Source organism: Cervus canadensis, chromosome 24 (assembly GCF_019320065.1).
Source record: "Cervus canadensis isolate Bull #8, Minnesota chromosome 24, ASM1932006v1, whole genome shotgun sequence".
Taxonomy (NCBI): domain Eukaryota; kingdom Metazoa; phylum Chordata; class Mammalia; order Artiodactyla; family Cervidae; genus Cervus; species Cervus canadensis.
The window spans coordinates 10,949,641-10,977,579 of NC_057409.1; the positions used below are offsets into that span (position 1 = coordinate 10,949,641).

The window sequence follows — 27,939 nt, forward strand, 5'->3', positions numbered from 1 at the left end:
ATGGGCAGGGGCACAGCTTATAAACACTCGCTGGATGAACAAGCCTCTCAGGGAGCACACAGGACAAGATGTCTCAGCTGGAGGAATGCACTCACCTGTCACGCAGCTGATCAAGAACTGAGGTCTTTTGACTCAACCCAGCTCTTGCCATTAAACTGCCCAGATTCCCTGCCCCCTTCTGTCCTCAATGGAAGATTCAAAACTAACTCTGGATTCCTTCTTGGCTGCCGAAGCCAATGACTAGCTCCTACTGCAGGAACTCGGTGGGAGGCTTTTTGCAGCTTGGTAATCACCAACAGAACATCCTTTGAGAGTCCCCCAGCAGCATCAGGAGGTTCTGGAGAAAGCACAACCCTTCAACATCCTCTGCCTGGTGGGAGGCCACAAGAGTGATGACTGAGCGACAGGTGATGCCGGAGAGAAGGCGAGAAGCGGGCTGCCTCTTTGGGTGCTTATTATGTTGAGACCTCAGCCAAAAGCAATGGTGACATCCAGCACAGACTTTAAGCTGCTCACTCAGGAGATCTATGAGCTGTGAAGAGAGGGGTCATGGGGCCAAACTCAGGGTGGGAGGGAGTGAACAGCAGGGTCCCACCACAGACCAAGTCTCAGGAGGCAGAGACCCAACGCGGGGCAAGGGGGATGTGTCCATGCTGGTGGCCCCTGGGTGGGCAGCCACGCTCCCTGAAGCTCCTGGAACCTTTAGGATCCACAAAGGTCTCTGCCAGGCACAGGACAGGATGATGCTAGGTGCCACTGAAGGTCATGACCCTGAGGTTTCAAAGCAGCTGGTTTCCTCTGTACGATGGTGAAAATACTAGGATCTCCACAACGACAGACAGACGGAAGCCTGCATGGAAAGGCCTTCCCCCAAGTCTGTTGCCATCTTTTCTCGGCATCAAGGATGAACTCCAGCAGTTCCAGAAAAGCAGATCAAAAACAATTTTCCCAAATCAGGATGCCTCTTCAGTTTGGGGCTGATAAGAAAAGGTCACCCTGCTCGATTGTTATGGCAGAGAGACTGGACTGACAGTCCTGCTGATGGTATGGTCTTCCTTGGAGTAAAATAATGGAAAAATCCCTGGGTTTTTTCCTCCATCATAGAAATGAATATAGTGCTGCCATCTGCTGACTAGAGGCCTACATTCAGCCTTGCTTATCCTCCTCTGGCATTTTTAAAGGCTGTAAGCCATGTACCCTGTTTCTTTCGATTAATAACTTCTTTATTCTGGAAAAGCAAATGAAAGTCATATTCATATAAACACTGACATTACAAAGTACAGGGAGAAGGGGCAGGGAGAAGGGAACAGAAACCTCTACAAATCCTGCTAATATTAATACTCTCTCACCAAACAAGACCATAATGCTTTGTCCCCTGTTCAATCACTTATATAATAAACCACAAATAAAATCTTCTCTGGAAGATACACTGCTCTTCTTTGAGATGGCAGGGAACAGGGACTGGAAGTTGGGGTAGGAGGCTTTATTCTTTTGGCAGATCCTCTCAGTCATTATAGATATTGCTGCACTGTTAATAAAAAATATATGCTTCTCTGTAAAGCATTAAAAAAAAAAAAAAAAATCCAAGGATGAGATGGCTGAGGTCTCAGCTCAAGTATCTCCGAATACATTGCTGTCCATCCCCTGACCTTTCCCTGCATTATTTCTTGGTTGTTTTCCGGATCAACGCCATTCTCTGAAAGGAGAGAAAAATAAGCGGTTATACAGGTTAGAGTGAGGAACTTTCCAGGAAATCCATGTGTGGTTACCAGGCAGCATGGTCTACGCCACTCCTGAGGCTGGAGTCCTCAGTAACTTACAGGCACAGGGCAGCTCAGCAGACTCCTTCTAACTACAGTCTGTGGGGCCCTAAGAGATGTTTACATGGGCCAGTAGACCCATTTCATTGACTGAAAGACTCAAAGAGCCCTATGCTAGCAGGATGGCAAAAAAAAAAGGTTAAAGCAGAAGCTGACATCTCTTGCCTTTCAGGGATTTAAGGGACTGGCCATCAAAATATGTGTTTTCTAGCCTTACTCCCCCTCACCAATCTCTTCCTGATGATGGAGAAAATAGAGACGAGGCCTCTGTTTTGAGCCTGTTGCCAACACACAAAGGGAGCTGACATTTGATGTCACTTGATGACCTGCAATGGAGGAAACTGACTCTAATAATTTCCACCATAACCCATCAGGGCAACATTCAGATCATGGGTTTCAAATCTTCCTATTACCAGCCACTGGCCAAATTAACGACTTGCTTTGCTCACTCTTTTTGACTAAGAGATTGCTTTAACATTATATTTGCTGGCTGATAAATAAATAGGGCTAAAAGTGGACAATTTGATAGCAGAACCAAATTGACTGTCCATTGCCTTGAGGGACTCCCTTCCGAACAACACTGCACTTAGGCTACTGGCAGTCTTCTTATAGAGCTTCCTTTGTGAGCTTTGTAAACACACCCATCCAGCGATCCTAAGTTATGGAAAAGCAAGGTACAGTCAGTCAGAACTGTCCAACTGTGGCCAGCTAAAGCTTGCAAAAAGCACACTTTCAAATCAGAGTAGCCAGTTAAATTAAGACTTGTCAAACGGAGGCCAACATTGCTATGAGACTAATGGCAGGGACAGCTTGTTCTCCAGCAGAAGTGGAGACAGATTCTCTTACTGGCCCCTCAGTTCTGCAGTAAGAGGGACAGAGAACAAAGGTTAAGCTGGGGCAGAGGCCAGAATGCCTGGCAGAACAGCCTGGGTGCTACCTCCTGGCACAAGTATAGCATACTTCTTTCCTTAAACTGCCATTTAGTCAGAGGGTCCTAGATGATGTTCAAATCAGCAACAATGAAAGATTTCATTAAAGAGATGTGGTAGGAGTGAGTTCCATCCATGTTAAAAGAACCTAGAATCAACAACTTTAAGCAACACCCACAGACACTCAGTTTTTTCTCTCATCAGGGTTGACAGAAAAAACAGACCCCACGTGAGAACAGCAAAGTACCAAGGAAAAACCTGGCTGATGTGCCATGGAGCCTTGCTGCCTCCTGCCCTCTCTGACATTTGGGGGAAATGGCACTGCAGTCATTTCCCAGCTACAGATGGTAGCTGTGTGCCTTCTCTCTGAGATACAACTCAAGGAATCAGCTGTGGCAGTCTTGGGGCTCTGAAGGCTTCTCACCTGTTTGTGAGCTTCTGTGGTGCAAGCTTTTTTGTAGGGTCGGATTTCTTCAGAGCCAAACCCTGGGATCCACATGTTCCACTGGCGTTCTGTAAAGAAGAAGCCCAAACAGAGATAAGGGGACGAGGAAAAGAGTGTCCGGGTGCAGTGTGACTCTCAGACAAGGGTCAGGGAGGACTAACCTGGGCAATCCACTGTACTAATAAACAGCAACTCTGAAGAGTGGCTCTATGGGACCCAAAAAGGTAACTGCATATGGTGCCTTCAAGGTTTTAGAGGAAAGTTTGACCTTCTTGCAAGGAAGAAGGAGGTAAATGAGTCAAATTTTTGAGTGTGAAGCCCTAAGGTTTTCTATGTAGCTTTTCAGGAAAGTTATTTGTTTCTTCAACCATCTTACCCTTATGCTCAAGGCAACCGCTCTCAAACCTAAAGGAGTAGGAATACAAAAGGCACTCTTAGCAATCTGGAGTGAAGAGCAAGGTCCTAGCTCTGTTGCTTCACTGTGGAGCAATATAATGTTGGGTCTTGGTTTCTTGACCTTTTATAAGGTTGTAACAACAGAAATACTCATTGGAAGGACTGATGCTGAAGCTGAAGCTCCAATACTTTGGCCACCTGAGGCGAAGAGCCTACTCATCGGAAAAGACCCTGATGCTGGGAAAGACTGAAGGCAGAAAGAGAAGAGGGCGACAGAAGATGAGATGGTTGGTTGACATTACTGATTCAATGGACATGAAATTAGGCAGACTCCAGGAGATGGTGGAGGACAGGGAAGCCTCGTGTGCTGCAATCCATAGGGAAGCAAAGAGTTGGACACGACTTGGCGACTGAACAACAACAACAGAAATAACACCTGATAGGGTGGTTGAGAGCCCTCAGTGGCATAATGCAATCCCAGAGCCTGAGATAAACACACAGAAATACAGATACTGACACAGCTATGTCCACGCCACAGCTCCATTTCCTTGTGCCACCGGATGATCCTACATGTAAGACTGCCACTCCAAGTTACCAGAGGGCAGACATTTGGTTATTCTGCTTTGTCAGAAACTGGCATGGACCCTTCAATCCACAAATAAAAGTGTACTGCACTTTAAGTACATCAAATGTAAAAAAATCACACATATAAGATTATTTAGGAAATAAATCTCTACTCAAAAGGAGTACATATTTAACATATATTCAAGTACAACTTGTTAGAAGATACCTAAGTTAAGGAGTTTAGTAACCTGGAATATTCACATTCATTTAAATCTAAAGATAATGAATTAGTATGAATGTATACTCTACAAATAAATCTATTTAATGCAAAAAAAAAGAAATGAAGACCATGTCAATCAGAAGGTGAGGTTATTTAACTATTCAAGTATAGGAAACAGCTGAGTGAGAAGCAAACACTGGCAGTATCCATCTCAGCCTGTCCAAAAGAAAGCCATCAAGGTTTACAGCTCCACTGGCAAACTTATCCTTGCTAGGGCTAGGAGGAGGGAGGGTGTGTGCAGCTGACCTAGATGGTTAACACCAGGTTCCCTAACTTCCCATGCTCTGATCCCATGCCTCCCAGCAATCTTCCTTATAATTCAGGTTCCATTAGGCCCCCTGACAAGAAGCTATTCTGGTCATACAGAATTTCAAGTATTCACATCTGTGATAATTATTTCTTACCCTTAATGAAGAAACTGACATTCCAATTTTATTTTCAACAATCAAAATATAAAATACTTTTACAAACAGGAATGTCAAACTCTGAAAGTAACAGAAACTGTGTGGGATTGTTTTGGGGACGGTATGATAAAATATACATAAAATTAACCATTTTTAAGTGTACGGCTCAGTGGCAGTAAGCTCATTCACACAACCATTACCACTCTCCACCTCTAAAACTTTTTCATCCATCCAAACCAAAACTCTGTACACATTAAACAGTAACTTCCATTGCTCTAGCCTCCTAGCCTCTGGTAACCACCTAGCCTTTGGTCTCTATGCATTTGTGTTGTGGTGGTTTTAAAGTATGTCTTCTATCAAGAACTGGAGTTTGTGATCCCTCCCCTTGAACCTGGACAGGTCTTTGTGATCGCCTCATAGAAGAGAATTCAGCTTCCCAGGTGGCACTAGTGGTAAAGAACCTGCCTGCTAATGCAGGAGATGTACGAGATGCTGGTTTGATCCCTGGGTCGGGAAGATCACCTGGAAAAGGAAATGGCAACCCACTCCAGTATTCATGTCTGGAGAATCCCATGGACAGAGGAGCCTGGCAGGTTATAGTCCATGGGGTCACAAAGAATTGGACACAACTGAAGCGACTTAGCACATGCACATGCAATGCAGTGTGTCTTCAGAGACTAGTTAACAAAAGCCATGCTGTTTCGGCCACATTTGTTATACTATAATAGGTAACTGAAATATCTGTCTTCTGCTATTCAGTTCAGTTAGTCGTGTCTGACTCTTCGTGACCCCATGCACTGCAGCATGCCAGTCTTCCCTGTCCATCACCAACTCCTGGAGCTTGCTCAAACTCATGTCCATCAAGTTGGTGATGTCATCCAACCACCTCATCCTCTGTCATCCCCTACTCTTCCCGCCTTCAATCTTTCCCAGCATCAGGGTCTTTTCCAATGAGTCAGTTCTTTGCATCAGGTGGCCAAAGTATGATGCGAAAGTATGATGCAAAGTCTTCTGCTAATAATACCAGCAATGTTAACCAGAAGTGTGTCATTTATTCCACCCCCAGTACCAGTACCTTCTGAGCAGTAGCTCCCTAATACCGAGAAGGAAGCCTCTCAGTCATGGGCTGATCTGCACTGAATCCCTTAATAACTGTGCCTCATTCTTGTGGCCTGACTTTGTGTCACAGACTGTTCCCTTCCTTTTGATCATACTGCAACCAACGCAGTAGGGGATGGGGGTGGGGGTGGCTTATTCATTTCCAAGTGATTATGATTATCAATGCTAGATGAGTATCTCCCAGAAAAATCCAAGCTCAAATTTAGTGTCTATTAAGTAGAAAAGCAGAATACAAAATTATATGTGCATTAGGGATATAATGTTCTTGGGAAAAATACATCAATAAACTAAAAACTGGAAGGAAAATACCATTATATGAATGGTGGACATATAATAGCTACATTTACTAAGATCATTATTTTGTGCCAGTCACTTTACAAACATTATCTATAATCCTCACAATGACCCTGTAAGGAGGATATTATGATCCCCACTTTACAAATGAGGAAATCAACTTTAAGAGAAAGTAAGTGGAAAGGATAAGGTGGTACAGTTAGAAAGTGGCAAACCCAAAGAAGGGCTCATGCCCCCTACCATGGATGGATTTCTCTTTCCTGTTTAATGTTACTATTGAATGAATATATAAATTCCAGAGCCCTAAAGTCTGATTCTGGCAGGAAGGTTCCTGAAGGAGCAATAGTGTGGTTACCTCAGGAGAAAAGAGAGCACATACCTAGATGTAGCTGGACATCTTTCACCTCCAGGGTGCTGGACTTGCGATGCCGAGCAAGCTGGCAGGCAGCCGTCACCACACTCTCAATAAAATCATCAGCAATCTGCAGCAGCATCTGGGGCAAAAACAGTGAGGGAGAATAACCATGACATGGCAGGGTAGGCTCCTGTTGCTGAGACACCTGTATTTGCTTGAATCACCTATCTAGTCAGGCTTTCTATTACAAGGCCTGGAATCAGCATTTGAGTGAAGGTAAGGAGGAGGAGTGAGGACAAGAGAAACATACCAACTTGTTAACCAGGTTGAGAGAAACTCACACCTTTCTGAGGATGCATTTTCTGTACTTTTTACCTAGCACCGGTCAACCAGCCCAAACCATACCCTCTCTATATATTCTTCTGAATTAGGTAGGAACATAAAAGTGAATCATTAAATCCTCATTTTCTCATTAAATCCTTTATCTTCTCTTAAACATTTTTATTTCCATTATCTCACCGAGTCCTTATAATAATCCAGTGGGCGGGGGGGGGGAAATAGGGCATAGATTTTATCCTAATTCTATAGAGGAGGATGCTAAGATTCATGGAGACTAACTTGTTCATAGCCATATATCTACTAAGCAGTGGAAGCAGGATTCGAGCTCCAGGTTCTGAGTCCAAATCCTGGATTCTTTCCACTTCATTATCCATTATTCGTAGACTATGTAAAGAGCAAAATTAGAATTCTGAAGCGAAAAATCTACAATTAAGAAAAACTGAAATTTTGATTAGTGAATACCTTCCTCATGTCTTCCTCTGGAAAAAAATTAAATAAAATTACAACCATAGTAATAAACATTCCTTTTTCTGCTAGACCATTAATACATTGCTATCTTTCCCATGGAACCAAACTATCTAAAAGAAAGATTTCAAATGATTAAATATGGCAAGTCAACTTCAAAAATGACCTCTCCTTCCCTAACCCAATAAAACAACAAGAAAAAAGGTGAGGAGAGGGGGGAAGACATATAAATCTACAAAGACAACAAGAAAAGGAGAGAAAACCTTCACAGGCAAGAGATTCCAATAAACTTTTACAGCAAATTTTTGGAAAAGAGGTAACAAAGAAAGAGTGGGAACTGACCTAGCAGACAGAAGGTATAACACAAATGCCTGTAGAGGGGACACCAATGAGAACAGAATTGATTTGCCAGATCCAGGATTTGGAGCTATCATTAACCACAGAACACTTGACTGAGATATGGAACTAAAAACTGAAGAATTGTTACATGTCTATATACAACATGTATACAGAAGATGAAGATGAGGTTCCAATCCTCATCTTCAAAAGCAGCCAAGCGACTTTTCCCCACACATACCAGGATTACTAGACATCTGAAGAAAATCTCCAACACTAAAAAGAAAATAAACAAACCAAAGGGGGATAAGGGGACCCAGAGGAAACAGACAATACAAGGAAAAGAAGAAAATGTCAAACAACATAATTAATATCTTCAGAGAGAAAAATAGAAGACCCTAACAATCATAAAATAAGAACAGAATGGCTTAAAGGGAAAAAAAACAGTCAACAAGAAAAAGTTCATGGAAATTAAAATTTTTATTTAAAAAAAAGTTAAAATTTAGAAGATAAACTGAGGAAAATCTCTCCAGCAAGCAAAACTTAGAATTGCAAAGAAATGAACAATAGAAAAGATTAAAAAACCAAAAAACTAAGAGGATCAATGCAGAAGATCCAACCTCCAACTGTTACTGTTATAATAATCCTGTGGGAAAGAAAAATGGGGCATGGATTTTATCCTAATTTTATAGAGGAAGATGCTAAGATTCATGGAGACTAACTTGTTCATAGCCATGGAACTACTAAGTTACATGGACAACTGTCATTCCAGAAAGAAAGAACAATAATAGAAAAGAAATTATCAAAAAACTAAGATTAAAAAATGGAACCCTCATAACAGCTGGTGGAAATGTCAAAGGATGGAACACTTTATAAAAACAGGAAATTCCTCAAAGGAAAAACACAGTTACCATATGACTCATCAATTCCAATCTTAGGTATATATCCAAAAGAAATGAAAACCTATGCCCACAGAAATAATTGTACATGATTTCAAAAAAAGAAAGAAAGGAAAGAAAAAAACAAAAAACCTGTACATGAATGTTCATGGCAATATTAGTGATAATAGCCAGAAAGTGGAAATAATCCAAATGTCCATCAACTGATAAATGAAAAAACAAAATGTGGCATACCCATACAATGGACTATTATTATTATTCAGTCATAAAAAGAAATGAAGTATTGACACCTGCTACAACAGGATGAATTTAAAAAACATTATGTTAAGTGAAAGATACTAATCATATAAGACCAATTATTATATGAATCCAATTATTTGAAATGTCCAAAATAAACAAATCTACAGAGACAGAAAGTAGGTTAGTGGTTGCCAAGGGTTGTGGAGGTTGGGGGAAAATGAAGTGACTGCTAAGGGGTATGCGATCCTTTTAGGGGTGATGGAAATGTTCTAAGATTATGTTGATAGCTGTACAATTCTGTGAATATACTAAAAACTAATGAACTGTGTATATTTCAAAGGCATGAATTGTGTGTTACATGAATTTTATTTCAATAAAGCTGCTATCTAAAAAACCAAACTCACATAGTGAGGACAAATATTTTCCCTTCAGATTAAAAAAAAAACATAACAGTGGAATTATACTGTTTTTGCAACCTGCATTTCTTTCTCTATTATTACATATTCCTCAGAAAAGGAAAAAAAAAAAATATCATCTTTGAACCAAGGCGCACAAGTGTCTAACAGAAGCCTCTGAAAGCTTAGCACAATAAAAGAAAAAAGATACATATAAGGCTCATATGAAAATTCAGAACAGGAAAAAATTTAGACCCCAGAAGAGCTGGGACCAGAATAGCCTAAGGTTTCTTAGATTTCAGAAGACAATGAAGCAATGCCTTCATCACTAACAGGAAAAAAAATGATTTCCAAATAGAATTCTAAACTCAGCCAAACTAAAAATTAAGTGTGAGGTTAGACTGCAGATATTTTCAAACATTTTACCTACTATCTAGCCTTTCGTAGGAAGTAACAAAAAAAAATCTAGTCTAACAAAATGAGGGAGTGAAGTAAGGGGATGTGGGATTTAGGAGACAAGACATCCAAACAGAAAAAGAGCAAAAGGAAAGGGAGGGGTCTGTCTAAGTGGATTAAAATAAATCAAACCAGAAGAGGATGGAGGTTTCTGAGAGTCTAATCTCCAGGAGGGGGAATACCCAAATCAAGTATTTTTCCATTTGGAAAATAATGTTGATGGGGTATAAGATAGCTAAGAGTGGAAGCTGAATAAAAAACGTACAAAGAAAACTAAGTAACTAAAAAGGGTCAATTATCTACTTCAAGAAGATAAGTTATACCAAAAAGGAAAGGTAATCATAGGCATGACTTGGCTCACTGGTGAAGAGTAAATAATTAAATAGCCAGAATAATGTAAATATTGATTTCTGAGCTATGCAAAAATTGTGACAAAATGATACTGAAAAAATGAGAGAAAGAAAAGCATGTATGGCATGTATGTGAATGGTTTAACAAATTCTCATCTACCATAACAGTAAGTTTACAACTATTATAAAATTAATGAATCAAAGAATATCTGTTTAAGTATATTACTCAGAAATTCGGTGGAATGGGGACTTCCCTGATGGTCCAGTGGTTAAGGCTCGGCACTTCCAGTGCAGGGGGCATGGATTCAATCCCTGGTCGGGGAACTAAAATCCCACAGGCACCAACAGTGTGGCCAAAAAAAAAAATTAATTAGAAAAGAAACACAGAGGAAACAATTTAAATGGTTGAAAGTGGCTGCCTATGAGCAGTAGACTACACCCTTTTTGACAGGCAAAAATAGCAGTGTTGTTAGGAATAAGTACTAAGCATTCTCTGAGGTGATTTGTGTAAGTTATTCTACCGGAACCTCACAAAAACCCTGAATAACCCTGTAGATAAATAATGTCATACCTCACTAACACAGAAGGAAGCTGAGTTTCAGAAAGCTTCACTAACACACCCACAGCACCAAGTCTCAAATTCAGACATGTCTGCATCTAAAGTCTGTGCTGTTGATGGCTATTCTATACTTTTCAGGGACACAGTCTCTGGAGTACCCAGTCCCACCTTACCTCCTCCACATCTTCATCCAATTGCTCATTAGGATCCACTTCTCTTACTAAGTCCTGTAATTTCTTCTTGGTCAATACCTAAAGTTAATTGGGAGAACAGTTTTCAGCCAATTTACTGGGTTTGATTTCTACTTTCCAAAGAAGTATCAGTCTGGCCTACCTGGAGCTATTACTGGAAGACTATATTCTAGAGAGAAGAATAACCTAGGAAAAGGCAGAAAGAGCAGCATGGAGGAGAGGCCAACGTCTGTCAAACAGTTTTAGGAAACTCTGTATTAATTTGCAATTTTCTGACCACAAGTCGTGTAACTCCTCTGCTGCCTGTGGACAAGCTCTTCTACGCTTCTTCCCACCTGCTCAGCTCACAGAGCCTCCTTTCTGTGCTTTCCTAGGCTACCCAGGTAAAAGCAACCACCTCCTCCTTTGGCCTCTGTTGTGCCCTGTGTACCCTTCCATCATTGGGTTTCTTTCCTTGTTTTCTGACTTAATAGCCTAAAAGCTCCTCGATAGCTGGGAACATGTGTTCCTCTCTGTTTAACTGAATATTTGTATAAGTATGTACAACTATGATCTCCTCTTTCATAAAGGGAAAATTATATCACATGTATACGCCACTAAAGAAGAATCAAAAGACACACACTAAAATGTTAACCACAGTTACTTTGGGGTGGTAGTAGAATTACGGACTATTTACTCTCTCTCTTTTTCTAAAATTTCATGAAAAGCCTGTCTAACATTGGAAATAGAAAAAAAGAATATAATTTTAAAAATAAATATTTGTTAATAATGTTTCAGATCTATCCATTCTACCATTATTGCTTAATTCAAGTCTTTACCACATATCGTGACTTACTGCAAGAGTCTCAGACTTGGTCTTCCTCTCAGTCTGCCCCCTTTCTTAGCTTTCTTGTCCCCTTACTATCAAGTTAATCCTCCTAAGATACTTTATTATGTTATTTTAATGCCTCATTGAATATTTGCAAAGATTGTTTATTGACTAAAAGTTCCAATGTAAACTAACATAGGCTCAGTATGTTCTGCCATAATCCCACCTATACAACTTTAATTCCTGCTCTCCTCCAACTCCACACTCAGCATGGTAATCAATCTCCTGAGTATCTGCCTAACCCTTCCCATTCACCATTGCTAGTCCCTCCCCTATTCTCTCTTTTTTTTTTTTTCCCCCCCATTCTCTTGAACTATTGTCTCCTCATCCTGTTCTACTCAGCCTACAAGGCCCAAATCAGATATTATACTTATTTTTTATGGCTCTGGAGGACAGAATCAGGATCATGGGTAAAAAGAGAAGGTCAGATTATAGAATCATTGCAGAAAATGAATAATGGTAGCAGCTAGATGAACTAGAAGGAAAAAAGACTGGACGCAAGAGTACTTTTATTATAGGAATAATGAATAATGAATCCATTAATTATTTACCTATTTTATTTTGCTTAACAATTATATAGCATATATTTATATATAAATATATAAAAACCTGTCATAGGCAAGGTATTGTATTAATGCATGTATGTGTATATATATACACATATACACATATATATGTATACACACATATATTCTACAAAGTAAAAATTGATAAATGTACATGATATACCGATAAAGAACTTGAGAAGAGAGGAAGAGGCAGCATCTGATATGGACATCTCTCAAAGTATCAGTGATTTTAAAAAAAGATAAGAAGTGCTCACAGAGAACAAAAAGAGGATGATACCTGATTGTTTTCAGGGCTGAGACGCCCTCCTGTCCCAGGAGTGCCTGGGATCTTTACCACTGCAGTGCTATTGGCCATGGAGCCTTGTGGAGGGGTGCTAGCTGGTTCCGGTTTTATTGATGAGAAATTGGACAGGTTGATTAGGGCTGAGGGACCAAACTGGTTCATAATCTGTCTTGCTTTGGACTTCAGCTCATAGAGCTTATCGAGATCTTGTTTCTTTTTGGAGCTATGAGGACCAAGGCCAATCAACTGTAGAAGAAAAACAAAAGAATTAATTCAGGAAAGACATGTAATAAAGGATGAGTTTTAAAAGTAAAATTCTATGAGGTCTGTCGGACTTTGAAGGGTCTTCATTTGACACTTGCACATTCAAAATGGAATGAAGAATGTTCACTGCTCTCACCTGATATTTAGAAACCATCTCTTTCCAAAAAGCTAAATAGTCCACACAAGTGAAATAAGAAATTAAAAGAAATGAGGAATCTTATGTACATAAATAAACTAGAATGAGCAAGACATTTTTGAAGATTTTGTAAAAACAGAATACTTGGTTAAGTAGTACATGCATTATTTTTGAACATCAAATAACGCTAAATTCAAACAAATCATGGCACAATCACATACTTGAAACCTAGTCACAAAACTTCAAAAAACAGATTAGTTCATTTCAGCATTTCAAACATGCTTAAATCTATGCCAGGGCCTGATAAACACAATAAATTTAGCAACTGTTAAAAGTAAGCTCTTCTCTGTCATCAAGGGCAAATTTTCTCTGAGTGTTAGCAATCTTTAAATACATGCAGAGTCCCTAGCCTGGAATAGCCAAGACTTCTAAGTTTTAGAGCCATGAAATTGACTCGGTGGACCTCAGCTTTGGTGTCATCAAGATCAGAAGCACATTCAAGAAGTTCTGTCCACAGTGACCTCAAGGAGCTTACTTACAGCTATCTGAGTGTCTAGATCTTTAATTACATCAGCAACAGCTGTGAGCCCGGTGAAATGAGAGGCAGCCATTTTCAAAAGCTACCTGTAAATGAATAACTGGCGTCAAGCACCACCCTTGTCACAGAACCATTTCAGCTGCATGGCCTGCATGTCTTCAAAGACCAGGATGCAGGCAAACTGCATGCAGAGAAACATTTCCTTATTCCTACTGTGCACCAAGAAAAACATCTCCATCTCTTTCATATATAACTTTTAAAACTAATTAATGACAACAATAGTAACACTAAGACTCTCTTCCAAAAAAATGAATCCTCTACTGTTAGGGATAAACTAGCAGCATATGAAACACTTTATTGGCCAAAAGTACAGAATTTGAACCTGCAAGAATCATGGCAAAGTTTTCAGAACTTGATAAAGCTTAGCAACCTAAATGAGTATCTTCATCTATTCTACTCTTGCTCCTATTGCTGAGTTCCTCTCCAACAAATTGTCTAACTCTCTAATGGGAGAAATCATCTTCTGCTGGTTTACTCTTAATAAAAGCAACTAGTTAAATGGTCAAGAGAAACTTTGTTGGCCAAGAGTTGGCTGAGGGGGGTAGCATAACATTCAGATTACTTTTTTTAAAAAAACACATAGTCCATGCTTCCTTCTCCCTTACTCACAAATGTTACCAAAGAATCAGAAAAAGAAAAGGTCGTTAAACGGTAATAACTGTTCTAATGTTATAAAAAACAATTTTCCCAGAGCAAGTTCTATGATAAAGCTTTACTGAAGATTATCAGTATGAACATACTCTGTCCTCAAATAATATTCCCACAACATTCGACAGATTTACTTCTCAAATAGCACTGAGTATTGCTCAAAGTAAGTGGAAGAACTTTTTTGTATTTCTGAATAATGGGAATTTCCCTATTAAGAACTTGGAGATAGGGACTTCCCTGGTGGTCCAGTGGCTAAGATTCCATGCTCCAATGCAAGGGGCACGGGTTTGAACCCTGGCTGGGAAATGAGATTGTACATGCCACAATTAAGAACTGGTGCAGCCAAATAAATATTAAAAAAAAAAAGAACCTGTAGATTAAAAAAAAATAGCTATCTACATAGTACCTAATATGAATAATCATACAGGAATTAATCTTAAGGAATAGCTCTGATGGCTACTAATAAAATAAACTGCCTTAATGAAATAAGTGGAACCTGTATAACATAAGAAAAATCAAAGTTTCTAAAACAGGACTGAAATTTACCGTTCCCACTGATTCTGTTGAGAAACAAAAGATACTTCTAACTTTTCAAAAATTCTGGGTCAGTGAGCTACTTCTTCCATTAAAACAAAACAAACAAAGCAGATGATAACCAGACACCCATTTCCAGACTGGCACTGCTCTAAGTTTCCGAGACCGTTCCTTTATTTGGTTGAATTTAAAGCACCAGAACATACTTGGGTGGCTGATGATTATATGGGCTTATACACCTGTCAAGCTCATCACACTGAATATTTAAGATTTGTGCATTTTAAATTATGCCACAATTAGGGACAATAAACCAACCTCCCCCCGCCCCCCCCGCCCAAACAGGTAAAAGATTACACTCCTAGGCATTTATCTCAGAAAACTGAAAACTTATGTTCTCACACAAACTATATACTAATGTTCATAGCATGTATCAATAGAGAAAAGACAGATTATTGAATAAATGTGGTGTATGACTGAATATATCTGGAAAACATCTAGTTTCATATTTAAAATTTAAATAGTTGATCAATTTGCACTGGGGGGTGTTATACATTTTCCCTTTCATACATTCTTCCATTCCAGATGGATGACATATTTAAATTTTAAATATCAAATCACAGATAAAATACAGAATATCTTTAAAGAATATTCTGAAACCTAAACTTTACACTTTATACAGAAATTAACTCAAAGTGGATCACATATATGTAAGATGCATACCTACAAAATTAAAAAAAAAAAAAGAAAATTGCAGGGTTCTAGCTAGGCAAAGCATTCTCAGACATGACACCAAAAGCATGATCAATAAAAGGGAAAACTGGTAAATTGGCCCTCATCAAATACTAAAAGTTTCCTCGGTGAAAGCCCATGTAGAAAAGACGGAAAGACAAACTACAGACTAGGAGAAAATATTTACAAACTATAGAACCAACAAAAGACTAGTATCTAGAATGCATTAAATAAACTCTCAAAACTCAATAGTTTAAAAAAAAAGTAATTCAATTTGAAAATGGACAAAAGTCACACCAGACATTTCACCAAGGAGGATAAGCAGAGAGCAAATAAGCAAATTGAAAGTCATCCAATCAACATTAGTCATTAAAGAAAGGCAAATTAAAACTATAATGAGACATAACTACACAATTATCAGAATAACTAAAATAAAAAATAGTGACACCAAGTGCTAATGAGGATGCAGAGAAACTGGATCACTCACATATAGCTAGTGGGAATATAAATGGTATAGCCATTCTGTAAAACAATTTCTTAAAAATCTAAATATATACTATCACAGAGGAGCCTAAAAAAAATGAAGATTAAATGTAAAAACTAAGAACTGAATAAACCATGGACTTCAGCTAATAATGATGTATCAAAATTGGTTGATTAGTTGTAATGAATATACTATACTAATGTAAGATGTTAATAATGAAGTGCATTATTATAGTAACTGGGTGCAGGGTATATGGGAGGTCTGTATTATCTCCTCCATTTTTCTATAAATCTAAAATTGCTATCCGGGTAGGACCTCCTAGATAAATAAATAAAACTGCTCTAAGAGTTTATTAAAAAATGGAAAAAGAAAAAAATCACTAATACAGAAAACAACAGGAATGAATCAAAATATTTTGGTGGAAAAAAAAGCCAGTCTCAAAATAATACATACTATGATCCCATTTATGTGAAATTTTAATATCTAATTATGTAAACACAAGTCTCTAATGATAGATGAGGCAGAGACTGCAGCAGGGCAGGGTGGAAATTTTCGAGGTGATGCAAACGTTCTATATCTGAAGTGGGGGGAATGATTACACAGCTGCTACATTTATCAAAACTCACAGAACTATATGCTTACAAGGTATACATTTTATTGAATAAAAATTATACCTCAATAAAGTGAATCTGAAGAAACAAAAACAAAAAACCACACAACTACTATATGACCCAGCAACTGCAATCCTAGGCATTTATCCTAGAGAAATGAAAACTTATGTTTACACCAAAACCTGTACATGAATGCTCATAGTAGACTTACATGCAATAATCAAAAACTGCAGCCAATTCAGATGTCCTTTAATAGGGGAATCATTAAACAAACTGTAGTATATTCACACCAAAGAATACTACTCAGCGAGAAAAAGGAATTAACTACAGATATGCACAACTTGGATGAACTTCCAGAGAATTATGCTGAGCAAAAGCCAATTCAAAGAGTACACATTGTATAATTTCATTTATATAACATCTTTGAAATAACAAAATTTTACAAACAGAGGACAGATTAGTGAGGTTGTCAGGGACTGGGTGGGAGGGAGGGAAATGTGGTTATAAAGGGGCAATGAAGAGCCCTTGTGATGGAACTGTTCAATATCTTGATAGTGATGATGGATAAATTAACCTATAAAAAGTGATGAAATTGTGTAGCACCTAGTACATATATACATATAAGCAAACAAGTGCAGGTAAAACTGGGGAAATCTGAATAAGATTGCTTGGTTGTATCCATGTTGACATCCTGATTGTCATATTACTCAACAGTTTTGCAAAACGTTATCGGTAGAGAAAACTAGTGGTGCAAAGGGTGCTCTGTATTATCTTTTATAATGTTATACAAATCTAAGTTATCTCAATTTTTAAAAATTGGAAAAACAATATTTTCAAGAGTAAATAATATCCTTTTAAAGAAATGAAAGCTCAGGAGCTATAGCTCAGGAGCCATAAAAGAGACTAATATGTTCAATTACACAAAAATAAATATGTCTGCATGGCAACAAATGTAACAAATGAAGTTAAAGGACAAAAGACAAACTAGCAAAAATATATGCAAGATGCATCAAAGAACTAATTTCTTTTATATATAAAAAATAACTGCAAATCAGTAAGAACTAACTACCCAAGATAAATACTATGAAGAAACATGACAGTACAAGAGAAATTCAAATGGTTTCTAAAACAATGAAATGAGCCTTATTCTCATTTATAATAAAAATACAAATTAAAACTACAAGGTACTATTTATTTGCCATTTGGCAATGATGATAAAATTTTAGTATATATACTGTGTTTGAAAATTTTAATGGAGAAATAATCATTTCATAAGTTGCTGGAGAGGCGGGAATGAAAATTAGTTAGAGGTCTCTATAAAGAGCTACTTGGCCATATCTATCAAAATAAGAGAAGTATATATTGTTTTGATCCCATGTTTCTATTTTTAGCAATTTATATTACAGCTGAACTTGTATGTGACTAAAATACTATACATACAAGCAATTACAACCTAAATGTCTATCAAAATGATAGTTAAACATACTAGAATATAACTATATAATGGAATACACTGAAAAAAAATGAGACATGAAAATATTATCTAAGTGAAAGAAACCAGTCACAAAAGATTATATATTGTATGATTCCATTTATATGAAATGTCCAGAATAGATCAATCTATACTGTAGTGGTTGCTATAGCTGAGGAGTGGGGAGACGGACAGGGACTGACTTCTAATGTTTATGCAGTTTCTTTTAGGAGTGACAAAAATAATCTAGAGCAGATTGTGGTGATGGTTGCACAGCCCTCTATGTACCATAGAACACTGGACTAGGGACTTCCCTGGTGCTCCAGTGGCTGAGACTCCAGGGCTCAGGTTCAATCCCTGCTCAGGAAACTAGATTCCACATGCCACAACTTTAAAAAAAAAAAAAATCCCCCCTACCTCAACTAAAGATCTTGAATGCCACAATGAAGATCAAAGATCCAGGTGCTACAACTAAGACCCAGTACAACCAAATAAACAAAGAAACCAAAACACTGAATTGTATACTTTTTCTTTTTTTGGCTGTGCCTCATGGTATGTGGAATCTTAGTTTCCCAACCAGGTGTTGAACTCCCGCCCCCTGAACTGGGAACATGGAGTCTTAGCCACTGGACCACCAGGGAAGTCCCTGAATTGTATACTTTAAATTGGTGAATTGTATAATATGTGACTGTCTCAATAAACTTGTTTCTAAAAAGCAAGGAAGTTCATGAAATGACCTGCAAGATACACTGTACATTGAAAATGCAAGGTACAGAACAGTGAGGATAATTTGTTATCACTTGTTTTAAAAGACACCTAATTATAAATGTATAAATTATTCCTGGAAAGATACATAAGAAACTGATAGTGATGGCTGTCTTCAGGAGGATAGGGGAATAGTAATATCTGGATAGCCATGGAACCAAGATGTGAGACTTATCTCTCATTATATATCCTAAATTCTGTAATATGTGCATACATAACCTATAAAAAAATAAACTACCGTTTGGTTTGTTTCCTCAGAAGAAATAGGTAATATTGACCCCTGTTTTTAAAACCTAACAAAAAATACAGCAGTAGCAACAAAAATAAATCTTGACCTCTATCTCATACCTTATACAAAATACATTTAAAAGTGGTCATAGAGTTAAAAGTAAAAATGTAAAACTATAAAACTTCTAGAAAACATAGGAGAAAATCTCCCTAACTTTGGGTCAAGCAGAGTTCTTAGATAAAACACCAAAAGCACAATCCACAAAGGAAAAAATTGATAAAGTGGGCTTAATCACAATGTAAAATCTCTGCTCTGCAAATGAAAATAAAGACAAGTTTCAGACTAACAGAAAATATTTACAAATCATGTATCTGCAAATAATTTGTATCCAGGATATACAAAGGACTCTCAAGATTCAATAAGAAAACAACTCAATTAAAAAATGGGCAAAAGATCTGAACAGATCCTTCACCAAAGACAAGCAGATGGCAAATAAACACATGAAAAAATACTCAGTATCATTACTCATTAGGGAAATGCAAAATAAAGCCACTATGTGCTCAGTTATGTCCAACTCATTGTGACCCCATGGACTATACAGGCCACCAGGCTCCTCTGTCCGTGGAACTTTCCAGGTAAGAATACTGGAGTGGGTAGCGTTTTCTTACTCTAGGGGATCTTCTCAACCCAGGGATCGAACCTGTGTTTTTTGTGTCTCCTGTATTGGCAGGCGGATTCTTTGCACCTGCGCCACCTGGGAAGCTCCAAAGCCACTATGAGATGCCAGAAAACACCTATTTGGAGAAGGAAATGGCAACCCACTCCAGTATTCTTGTCTGGAGAATCCCAGGGACAGAGGAGGCTGGTGGGCTGTCATCTATGGGGTCGCACAGAGTCAGACATAACTAAAGTGACTTAGCAGCAGCAGCAGTAGCAAGCACCTACTAAAATAATTAAAATTAAAAATAGACAAGTGCTAGAGAGGATTTGGAGCAACTGAAACCCTCATACATTTATGGCGTGACTGTAAAATGGTAGTGTCTCTTTAGTAAATGGTTTGGCAGTTTATTATAAAATTAGATACTTACTATATGACCCAGCAATCCACTGCTAGCTATCTACCCTAGACAAATGAAAACTTAGTCACACAAAAATCAGTATGTGAATGTTTACAGCAACATTATCCATAATTGCCAAAAACTGAAAACAATCTTTCAACTGGAGAATGGATAAATGAACTATGTATATCCATACAATGGAATACAATTTAGCAACAGAAAGGAAGAACTAATACAAGGAACATGGATAATCTCCAGGGCACTAAGCTAAATGAAAGAAGCAAGATTCCAAGCAATATTCCAGGCTACTTCCTGTAAGGGTCTGGAAAAGGCAAAGCTACACATGGATGGAGAACAGATCAGTGATTGCCAGGGGTTTGACACTGGGGAAAGTCTGACTACAGAAGAGCAACATGAAGGAAATCTGGAGGGGGCTGGACCTGTTATGTAACTTGAGTGTTATAGTGCTTACATGACAGTACACACTTGTTTCAACTCACAGAACTATAACCTGAAAAGTGAGTTTTACTATGTGTAAATTTTAAAATTTCAAAAAATCACGATGTGATAAAAATGGTCCAAATTATCTGTTTACTAACAACTTTCATTAGCTCAATTGTAGATGACGCTGGTCAAGCACAATGGAATGAAGTGACCGTAAATAACCTGAATTCCATTATGTAAGGTACTATGGTTGCTTTTGGGTTACTCAAATCTCCAACTCATTTTCTTAGCATGCCAAGAGGTAGGAATGTACTATGGATTAAAAACAGAGGTATTAACTGTAGGATAGTTTGAGAGAACAATTATAATAGCAAACTCTTTACTAGCCCCTACTATGTGGAAATCCTGTGCCTGGATTGGCTTTAAAACCCTTTCACCTCTGAAATGTTTAGGAATTTATTATTTAAACAAATACTAAGTAGGAAATTCCTTGGCAGTCCAGTGATTAGAACTCCATGCTTCCTTTGCAGGGAACACAGGTTTAATCCCTGGTCAGAGAACGAAGATCCAAACAAACGAAAAACCCCAAACTGAAAGGGGACTACCAGCCTGATGGCATAAAAGCCTTATCACTGTGGTACATGACTTAATGCTTTGGGTTTTCTACCTGGCTGTTTCTCTTGTCACTGGTTTCTAAATGCATCTAAACAAGCTCATGGTTTCCAGCCTAAATAAACCACAAAGAATCCATTTTACTGCAGCCTGTGAGATCTGAGAGCAACAGAAATGTGGGGTTTTTTTCAACTCGTTTTTTGCCCGGTTTGATCCTGTTCAGGCATTTTTTTTTTAGGCAATTTTGAATTAGCAGAAAAGCAGTACAGTACAGCAGTCAAGGGATGGGCTCTGGTGGCAGTTGCTGGGTTCAAGCACCTATTCTGCCACTTATTAGCTTTATGTCCTTGAGCAAGTTACCTAATCTCTTTATGTCTCAATTTCCTCATCTAGAAAATGGAGTTAATCATAAGGTATATACCCCATGGGATTGATGTGACCATTCACTTAGTTTATGTACTCTAAAGCACTTAGAAGAATGTGTGGCACTGGTAAGTACAATTAAAAATGTTTGCTAGTGTTTTATATATGCTCTCCTCTTTTCAATTTTAATTATAAAAGTCAGTATATTAAGCCTAAAATGTTTCACTCATCCTGTTATGTATTAGCAGCATCCTATAATTATTCTTATTACTACAGACATTTAAAAAAGAAAAGTGGATTTAAAAAAAAAAGTTGCGGCAAATGGTCAGCAGGAGGCTGATGAAAGGTACTGTGACACAGGGAAGATGCAAATCAGTTGGGCTAGGTGCCACCATAGTTCTGCCACTGAGTTATGTGAGCTGTCTTTGCCCAGAGCTTCTACTCCTATAATTAGAAAAGGACCAGGCAAAATCTAAAGTCCCCTCCAGTTCTAACAATTAGTATAAGATTTAAAATTAAGTCCATATGTATAGATTTAAAAGTTTGTCTTCAACACACTTGTTTCACAGAGCAGGCTGTAAACACTGCCAATATGTTGCCTCTCAAGTACTTTGGGTCAAAAGTAATATGTTCTATGTTCATATCTGCTCTAACACAATGATTTTCTGATCAGAGACTTACTTAGAAATCCTATTCTAATAACTCAGTCAATGCTAGAGCCACAAATGAGTGAAATAAGTAATACAATTTGCGAACTGATGAGAATGATAACTCAGGAGTAAACTACCATGAATTAAATCATCAGGTATTTTGAAATGGCAGTATGGTCATGCTTTACCTAATAATTTGGTGTAAGTTTTGATCACTTGCATTCAGTATACGCATTTGAAAACAGTATAGGCAATCCCACTGGGAACTAAGTTATTCCGGTTTCCCTAATCATCTAATTCGTATTACAATAACTGTAAAGTTACTCCAATTTAAGTCCTTGTTCTTCACATTGGTCTTTCTTAGCCTCCTAAATTTAAAATTAATATGTCTTACTCCACTGTGAGGAAAGTTCTATTCAAGTCCCATTTTTCTATCTTGAATATCTGTGCTTCTTTAAAACACATGAATTTAGTTCCCCTCAAAAGCACACTGCTTAAATACCCTAATAAGTTACAGTACTTAATATTAAGAGGAGTCTGGAGGAGGAGAAGGGAGAGCTTTTATTCAATGCTAGGCTTTGTATAACTATTCCCTCTATTTTGCTGAAGAGCAAACTGAGACATGGTGAAGAATCCACTCAGAAAAACAGAAAAAAATTTTAGTCAAACACATAACTGGATTTGACTGGGGCTGGGTCACTTAGTAGCAAGTGATTTCAGGCGAGGAACTTCACTTCCCTGCACTGATTTCATACATCTGTACAATGGAATTAACAATATTTAACTTGTGGGACTGTAAACTTACTCTAAGTTTCAGCAAAAGGTATTACTGAAGAATGAAAGTAACTGGTTCTAGTATCCCCACCATCCTTATCTAAAAGTAGCCATCTTCACTAAATATTTATGTTAAAAATAAAGGACACAATTTACTTATCCCTGACTTTCTAAATGACTTACTATATTTTTGAGGGGGGAGGGGCTTCATGTAAAGGTTTCCTAACTTGTGACACTCATTTTATCAATGTCAATACAGTAAGAAGACTCAAAATAAAATACGAGAATCTGTAAAAACTTCTCTCTTGAGTTTGAAGTTAGAGCAAAGATTCTAGGAATATATTTTCAAGGACTATTAACCAAGCATCTCCTACCTGCTATGCAGAGCAGGGTACTGTATCAAAATCATGATCTAATCAGTCATGGCCTCACTGTAATCTTAATCTTCTTTGGATTTTAGCTTCCTTACATGTAAAATATGAGTTTAAAAAAGATTATCTTTCCTGGTCCTTTCATCTCCACCATCCTCATTTTTTGAGATGCAGAGATCTACGCTCGGTTGAGTAGAATGGGATTTGAAGCACTTACTAAGTATATAACTGCTTCAACTTTACACCAGGTGCTTTACCAGAACGAAGCTGAAAAAGAAGATGCTTGCAAGTGGGCTTCCTAGATTGCATCCGACACAAGATAAGCCTGCCAAAAGGTCAAGCAGGCAGCGCGAAGGAGTCGTTGTCTTCCCCTGAATACATCATTTACCACCCTCGGTTCAGAGACTACGAGGAGAAAAAGTGGATCCCTGTATCTTTTCCGAACTCTCTCCCTTTTACTAAGAGGCTCATTTCCTCACACCCATGGCCCCTAATCCTCTTTGCTTTTAGGAGTTCGGGTCCTTACAGCCCTGTTCCCTCAGATACTTCGGAGTCTCCAAGCCCCGATCCCGTCCCCACAGAAGTCCGTCTTCATTGCCCGCTCCTGTTCTTCCCAAACCCGTGTCCTCTTACTACTCCTGCCTCTCAGGAACCGAAGTCTTCGCTGCTCCCTTTCTGAATCCTTCCTTAGAAGCATGGGTCTTCACTGTCCTGCTTCTATCGTTTAGCAGCCCAAGTCCTTACAGCTCGGCTTTTACCTCTTAGGAGACCGTGTCTTCACGCCCCGTTCTCTTCCAACCCTCTCCTCTTAGGAGCGTGGGTCCTCACAATCCTGTCTGGCCCTCTCAGCCCGCTTTCCCTAGGATGCCGGATAACTCACATCCGTCCCCTTTCCTTATGTCCCGTCTGGAGCCCAGGTCCCCACAGCCGTATCTTCGAGCCCCGAGCCCCTCAGTCCCGTCCCAAGAGCCTGATTCCTCACACAGCCCCGTCTCCTCCACAACCTGGCTCTTCAAATACTGACCACTGTGGGTCTGGGTCCTGACTCCTTCCTCCCGCTCTTCTTCCTCAACTGCCAGGGCCCAAGACTCACAGGCAGCAGCGTCTATCTCCCCATGATATGCGGAGACTGCCCCAGTGAAGCGTTCGTCTCAGCAGCCTGTCCGACTGCTCGGCCCTCCCCGAGTACTTCCGGCACCGCTCCCCGCCTCCAACCCGGAAACGCGCGGCTCTTCCGGCCGGCGGGCGCGCGCGTGGTTGCGCAGGCGCGGACTGCCTTCAGACACGTGGTGGTGATCTTGCCGGTTAGCTCGGCTGTGGCGGTTGGGGTTTTTCCTGCTTGTGACTGACTGGTAGTGTGAGCGAGCTCTGCGCCTTCTATCCCGGCGTTACTAACCCTGACCTGGTTGTTTCTCCCCCAAATAGCTTGTTGTATATACTACTAGCAAGACCGGTAATTGACGCCGTTGGATGGCTTAGAAGTCGGCATTTTTGGTTGGTGTCTTTGTCGTGCTGTGAGGACAGTAAATGAAGGCGGGAGGAGAAGGGGACGACAGAGGATGAGATGGTTGCATCACCGACTCAATGGACTGGAGTTTGAGTAAACTCCGGGAGTTGGTGATGGACAGGGAGGCCTGGCGTGCTGCAGTCCATGGAGTCGCAAAGAGTCGGACACGACTGAGCGACTGAACTGAAACTGAACTGAGGACAGTAATATCTCCTGGGACCAACACTCCATAGATACCTAATTATTGGACGTCAACCTGAGAAACTTGGGGACAAGAAAGAACGGTTTATGGCTGTGGTTTGGCAGTTAATAACAACTGAGCGCTTACTATCCACCAGGAACTTTTTATAAACACCTTACTGTCGCTAAGTCATTTAACGATTTAAAGAAACCTGTGAGAGGGACTTACCTTGTGGTCCAGTGGGTAAGACTCCGCGCTCCCACTGCAGGGGGCGCGGGTACTATCCCTGGTAGGGGAAGTAAGATCTCGCGTGCAGCGGAATGCATCCAGAAGAAAGTAAAGGAAACCTGTGAGAGATTAACCAAATTCTAACTAATATGTGCAGAGGCACAACTGGAACTCAGAATTCTCACTTTTAAGCCTCAACTGTCTAACCATTAGAACTGATGCTTTCGGTTACTTCATCAAATGTCAAATGCTTGGTGAGAACTGCTGAATTCCTGCTAGATGCTAGAGTTGTAAAGAAGACCTTATTCCAGCCTGAGTGCCTTCCAGCCCGAGTCCCTCCTAGAGCCCAGGTCCCCAAACTAAGATGGACGAGAATCCACAGACAAAAAGTAGCGTACAAAGCGCTGTGATAGCTTAGTGAGCAGCAGTACTGTCAGCAGGAAAAGCTGCCTCCCACCAGGAATGGTACAGCAACTTGCTCTCCCTGTCTTTGTATGTTGCCATCCTCATCCCACCAAATTCCCAATGCACCGGTAACCCTGCCACAGATCTAGATTCACAGATTTCAGGCTGCTTCAGCATTAGGCTCCAAGCTATGGTACTAGTCTAATTTCTCTGCCACTGCTCTCTTCATTCTCCTAAGGCTCTGGCATTCCATTTTGTTTTTGCACTGTGTCCTTTTAAGACCCAGTTTCCTTTTTTTGTGGGTCTTAATTATTCTTTTTAATTTTATTTTTTAAACAGTTTTAAAGGTTACACTCCATTTAGTTATTATAAAATATTGGCTATATATCCCCCATGTTGTGCAATACATTCTCGTAGCCTCTTACACCTAGTAGTTTGTACTTCCCACTTCCTCACCCCTATACCGACCCTCCCCTCTCCCCATTGGTAACCACTAGTTTGTTCTCTAAATCTATGAACCTGCTTTTTTGTTATATTCATTAGTTTGTTGTATCTTTTAGATTCCCCATATAAGTGAAATCATACAATATTTGTCTTTCTCTGACTTATTTCACTTAGCATAATGCCCTCCAAGTTCATCCAAGTTGCTGCAAATGGCAAAATTTCATTCTTTTTTTAATGAATGGGTAGTATATATATATATATTACATATATATACTACATATATATATTATATATATATATTATCCATTAATCTGTTAATGGACACTTAAGTTGCTTCCATATCTTGGCTATTGCAAATAATGCTGCTATGAACATCTTGGTGCATGTATCTTTTCAAATTATTCTTGTTTTTTTCGGATACATACCCAGGAATGGAATTGCTGGGTTTTATGATAGTTCTATTTTTAGTTTTTTGAGAAACCTCTATACTGTTTTCCACAGTGACTGCACCACTCCGGGTAGGAGGCAAGATAAACACAAAACTGTTAATAGTAGTTTGGGAAAACCATTCTCACATTTCCGTACAGTATCAATTCTCACTTGTTGGTACTATGTCAATTTCTTTCCAATTTCTTTTTTTATATTAAAAATGAAATATACATGAATGATTCCAATTTTATGCCTTTCTGGAAAACACTAAACTACAGGGCCAGAAAAGAGGTTGCCAGGATTGGGGATGGGAGGAGGGGCTGACTAGAAAAAGGGACAAAGGAACTTTTTGGGGTGATAGAAATACTGATTGTGATTACAGATTCATGTCTATATGAGTTTGTTAAAACGCATAGAACTGTATGATTAAAAAAAGGTGAAATTACTGTATATAAATTATACCTCAATGAACCCAATCCTAGGGCTCCCCCTCTGTGGCTCAGGGGTAAAGAATATGCCTGCAGTGCAGGAGACACAGGAGACACAGAAGACCCGGGTTCGATCCCTGGGTGGGGAAGATACCCTGGAGGACTGCACGGCAACCCACTTCAGTATCCTTGCCTGGAGAATCCCACGGACAGAGGAGCCTGCCGGGCTGCAGTTTATGGGGTCGCAGAGTCAGAAAGACTGAAGCAACTTAGCACGCAAACTTGACTTTAAGAAATGTCAGAGAAATTACAGAAAGCAAGGACTATATTTTTAAAATAGTCTTAATTGCACAAGTAACAAAATACATAATAAAATAGTCGTTATGGTTTTTAACAAAATAAGTCTAAAGTTTCGTGTGTCTGTGCCCAGACTCCTTCCCTCCTTTCCAGCGTTAATCATTTATATATATTAATACAAATATGTAGCCATAAAAAATAAAGCACTGGGTTTTGTATGCACACGTGTGCTTTTTATTACGTCAATGATATGCGGTACCCTATTCAACACATTTTTCACTTAATTTTTAAATATTTGTTGATAAAGCACAGTATTTTTTGTTTGCTTACGTTAATGGTATCACGCTGTACCTTATTCTACTGCTTTTATCAATCTCTGTATTTTGATGTCCAATTCACTCCTTGGAACTGCAGCAGATGGCATTCCACTTTATGAACCCACCACATTCTGCTCTTCCGTTGCTGTGCAGGTGAAGGTTAAATTGCTCCCAGTGTTTTGATCTTACAGTGATCCGACGCCTCCAGTGCTCGTGTGGCCGCTTCGGGGTGGACGCCTAGGAGTAGCACAAGTTGTGCGTTTTCAATTTTAATAGGGTGAGATTTGAGTCTTCCCCCGATAGGTACCTAAATCTACCGGAAAGTCGATCTCGCAGCGCAGCTCGCACGCAGTAGAGAATCACGCTCCTTCCTACAGTCCCCTCCCCTACGCCTCCCTAAGCACCG

General features: G+C 39.2%; 1 protein-coding gene across 5 annotated transcripts; it reads right to left on the bottom strand.

Annotated features, from left to right (window-relative positions):
- Window positions 1-1,197: 1,197 nt before the first annotated feature.
- On the bottom strand, window positions 1,198-27,860 carry TAF12 (TATA-box binding protein associated factor 12). Of its 5 annotated transcripts, none has more exons than XM_043445082.1 (7): window positions 24,322-24,497; window positions 13,496-13,580; window positions 12,551-12,802; window positions 10,819-10,896; window positions 6,631-6,745; window positions 3,174-3,262; window positions 1,198-1,696 (listed from the first exon to the last, which is right to left on the bottom strand). In XM_043445082.1, exons 2-7 carry the CDS (start codon window positions 13,565-13,567, stop codon window positions 1,661-1,663), a joined length of 642 nt encoding a protein of 213 aa, XP_043301017.1. In that variant the 5' UTR covers window positions 13,568-13,580; window positions 24,322-24,497; the 3' UTR covers window positions 1,198-1,660. The 5 variants fall into 5 exon arrangements, with proteins under 5 accessions (XP_043301017.1, XP_043301018.1, XP_043301021.1 ...); XM_043445083.1 differs by having other exon boundaries at window positions 24,391-24,494; XM_043445086.1 differs by lacking the exons at window positions 13,496-13,580; window positions 24,322-24,497 and adding an exon at window positions 27,568-27,860.
- Window positions 27,861-27,939: the final 79 nt, after the last annotated feature.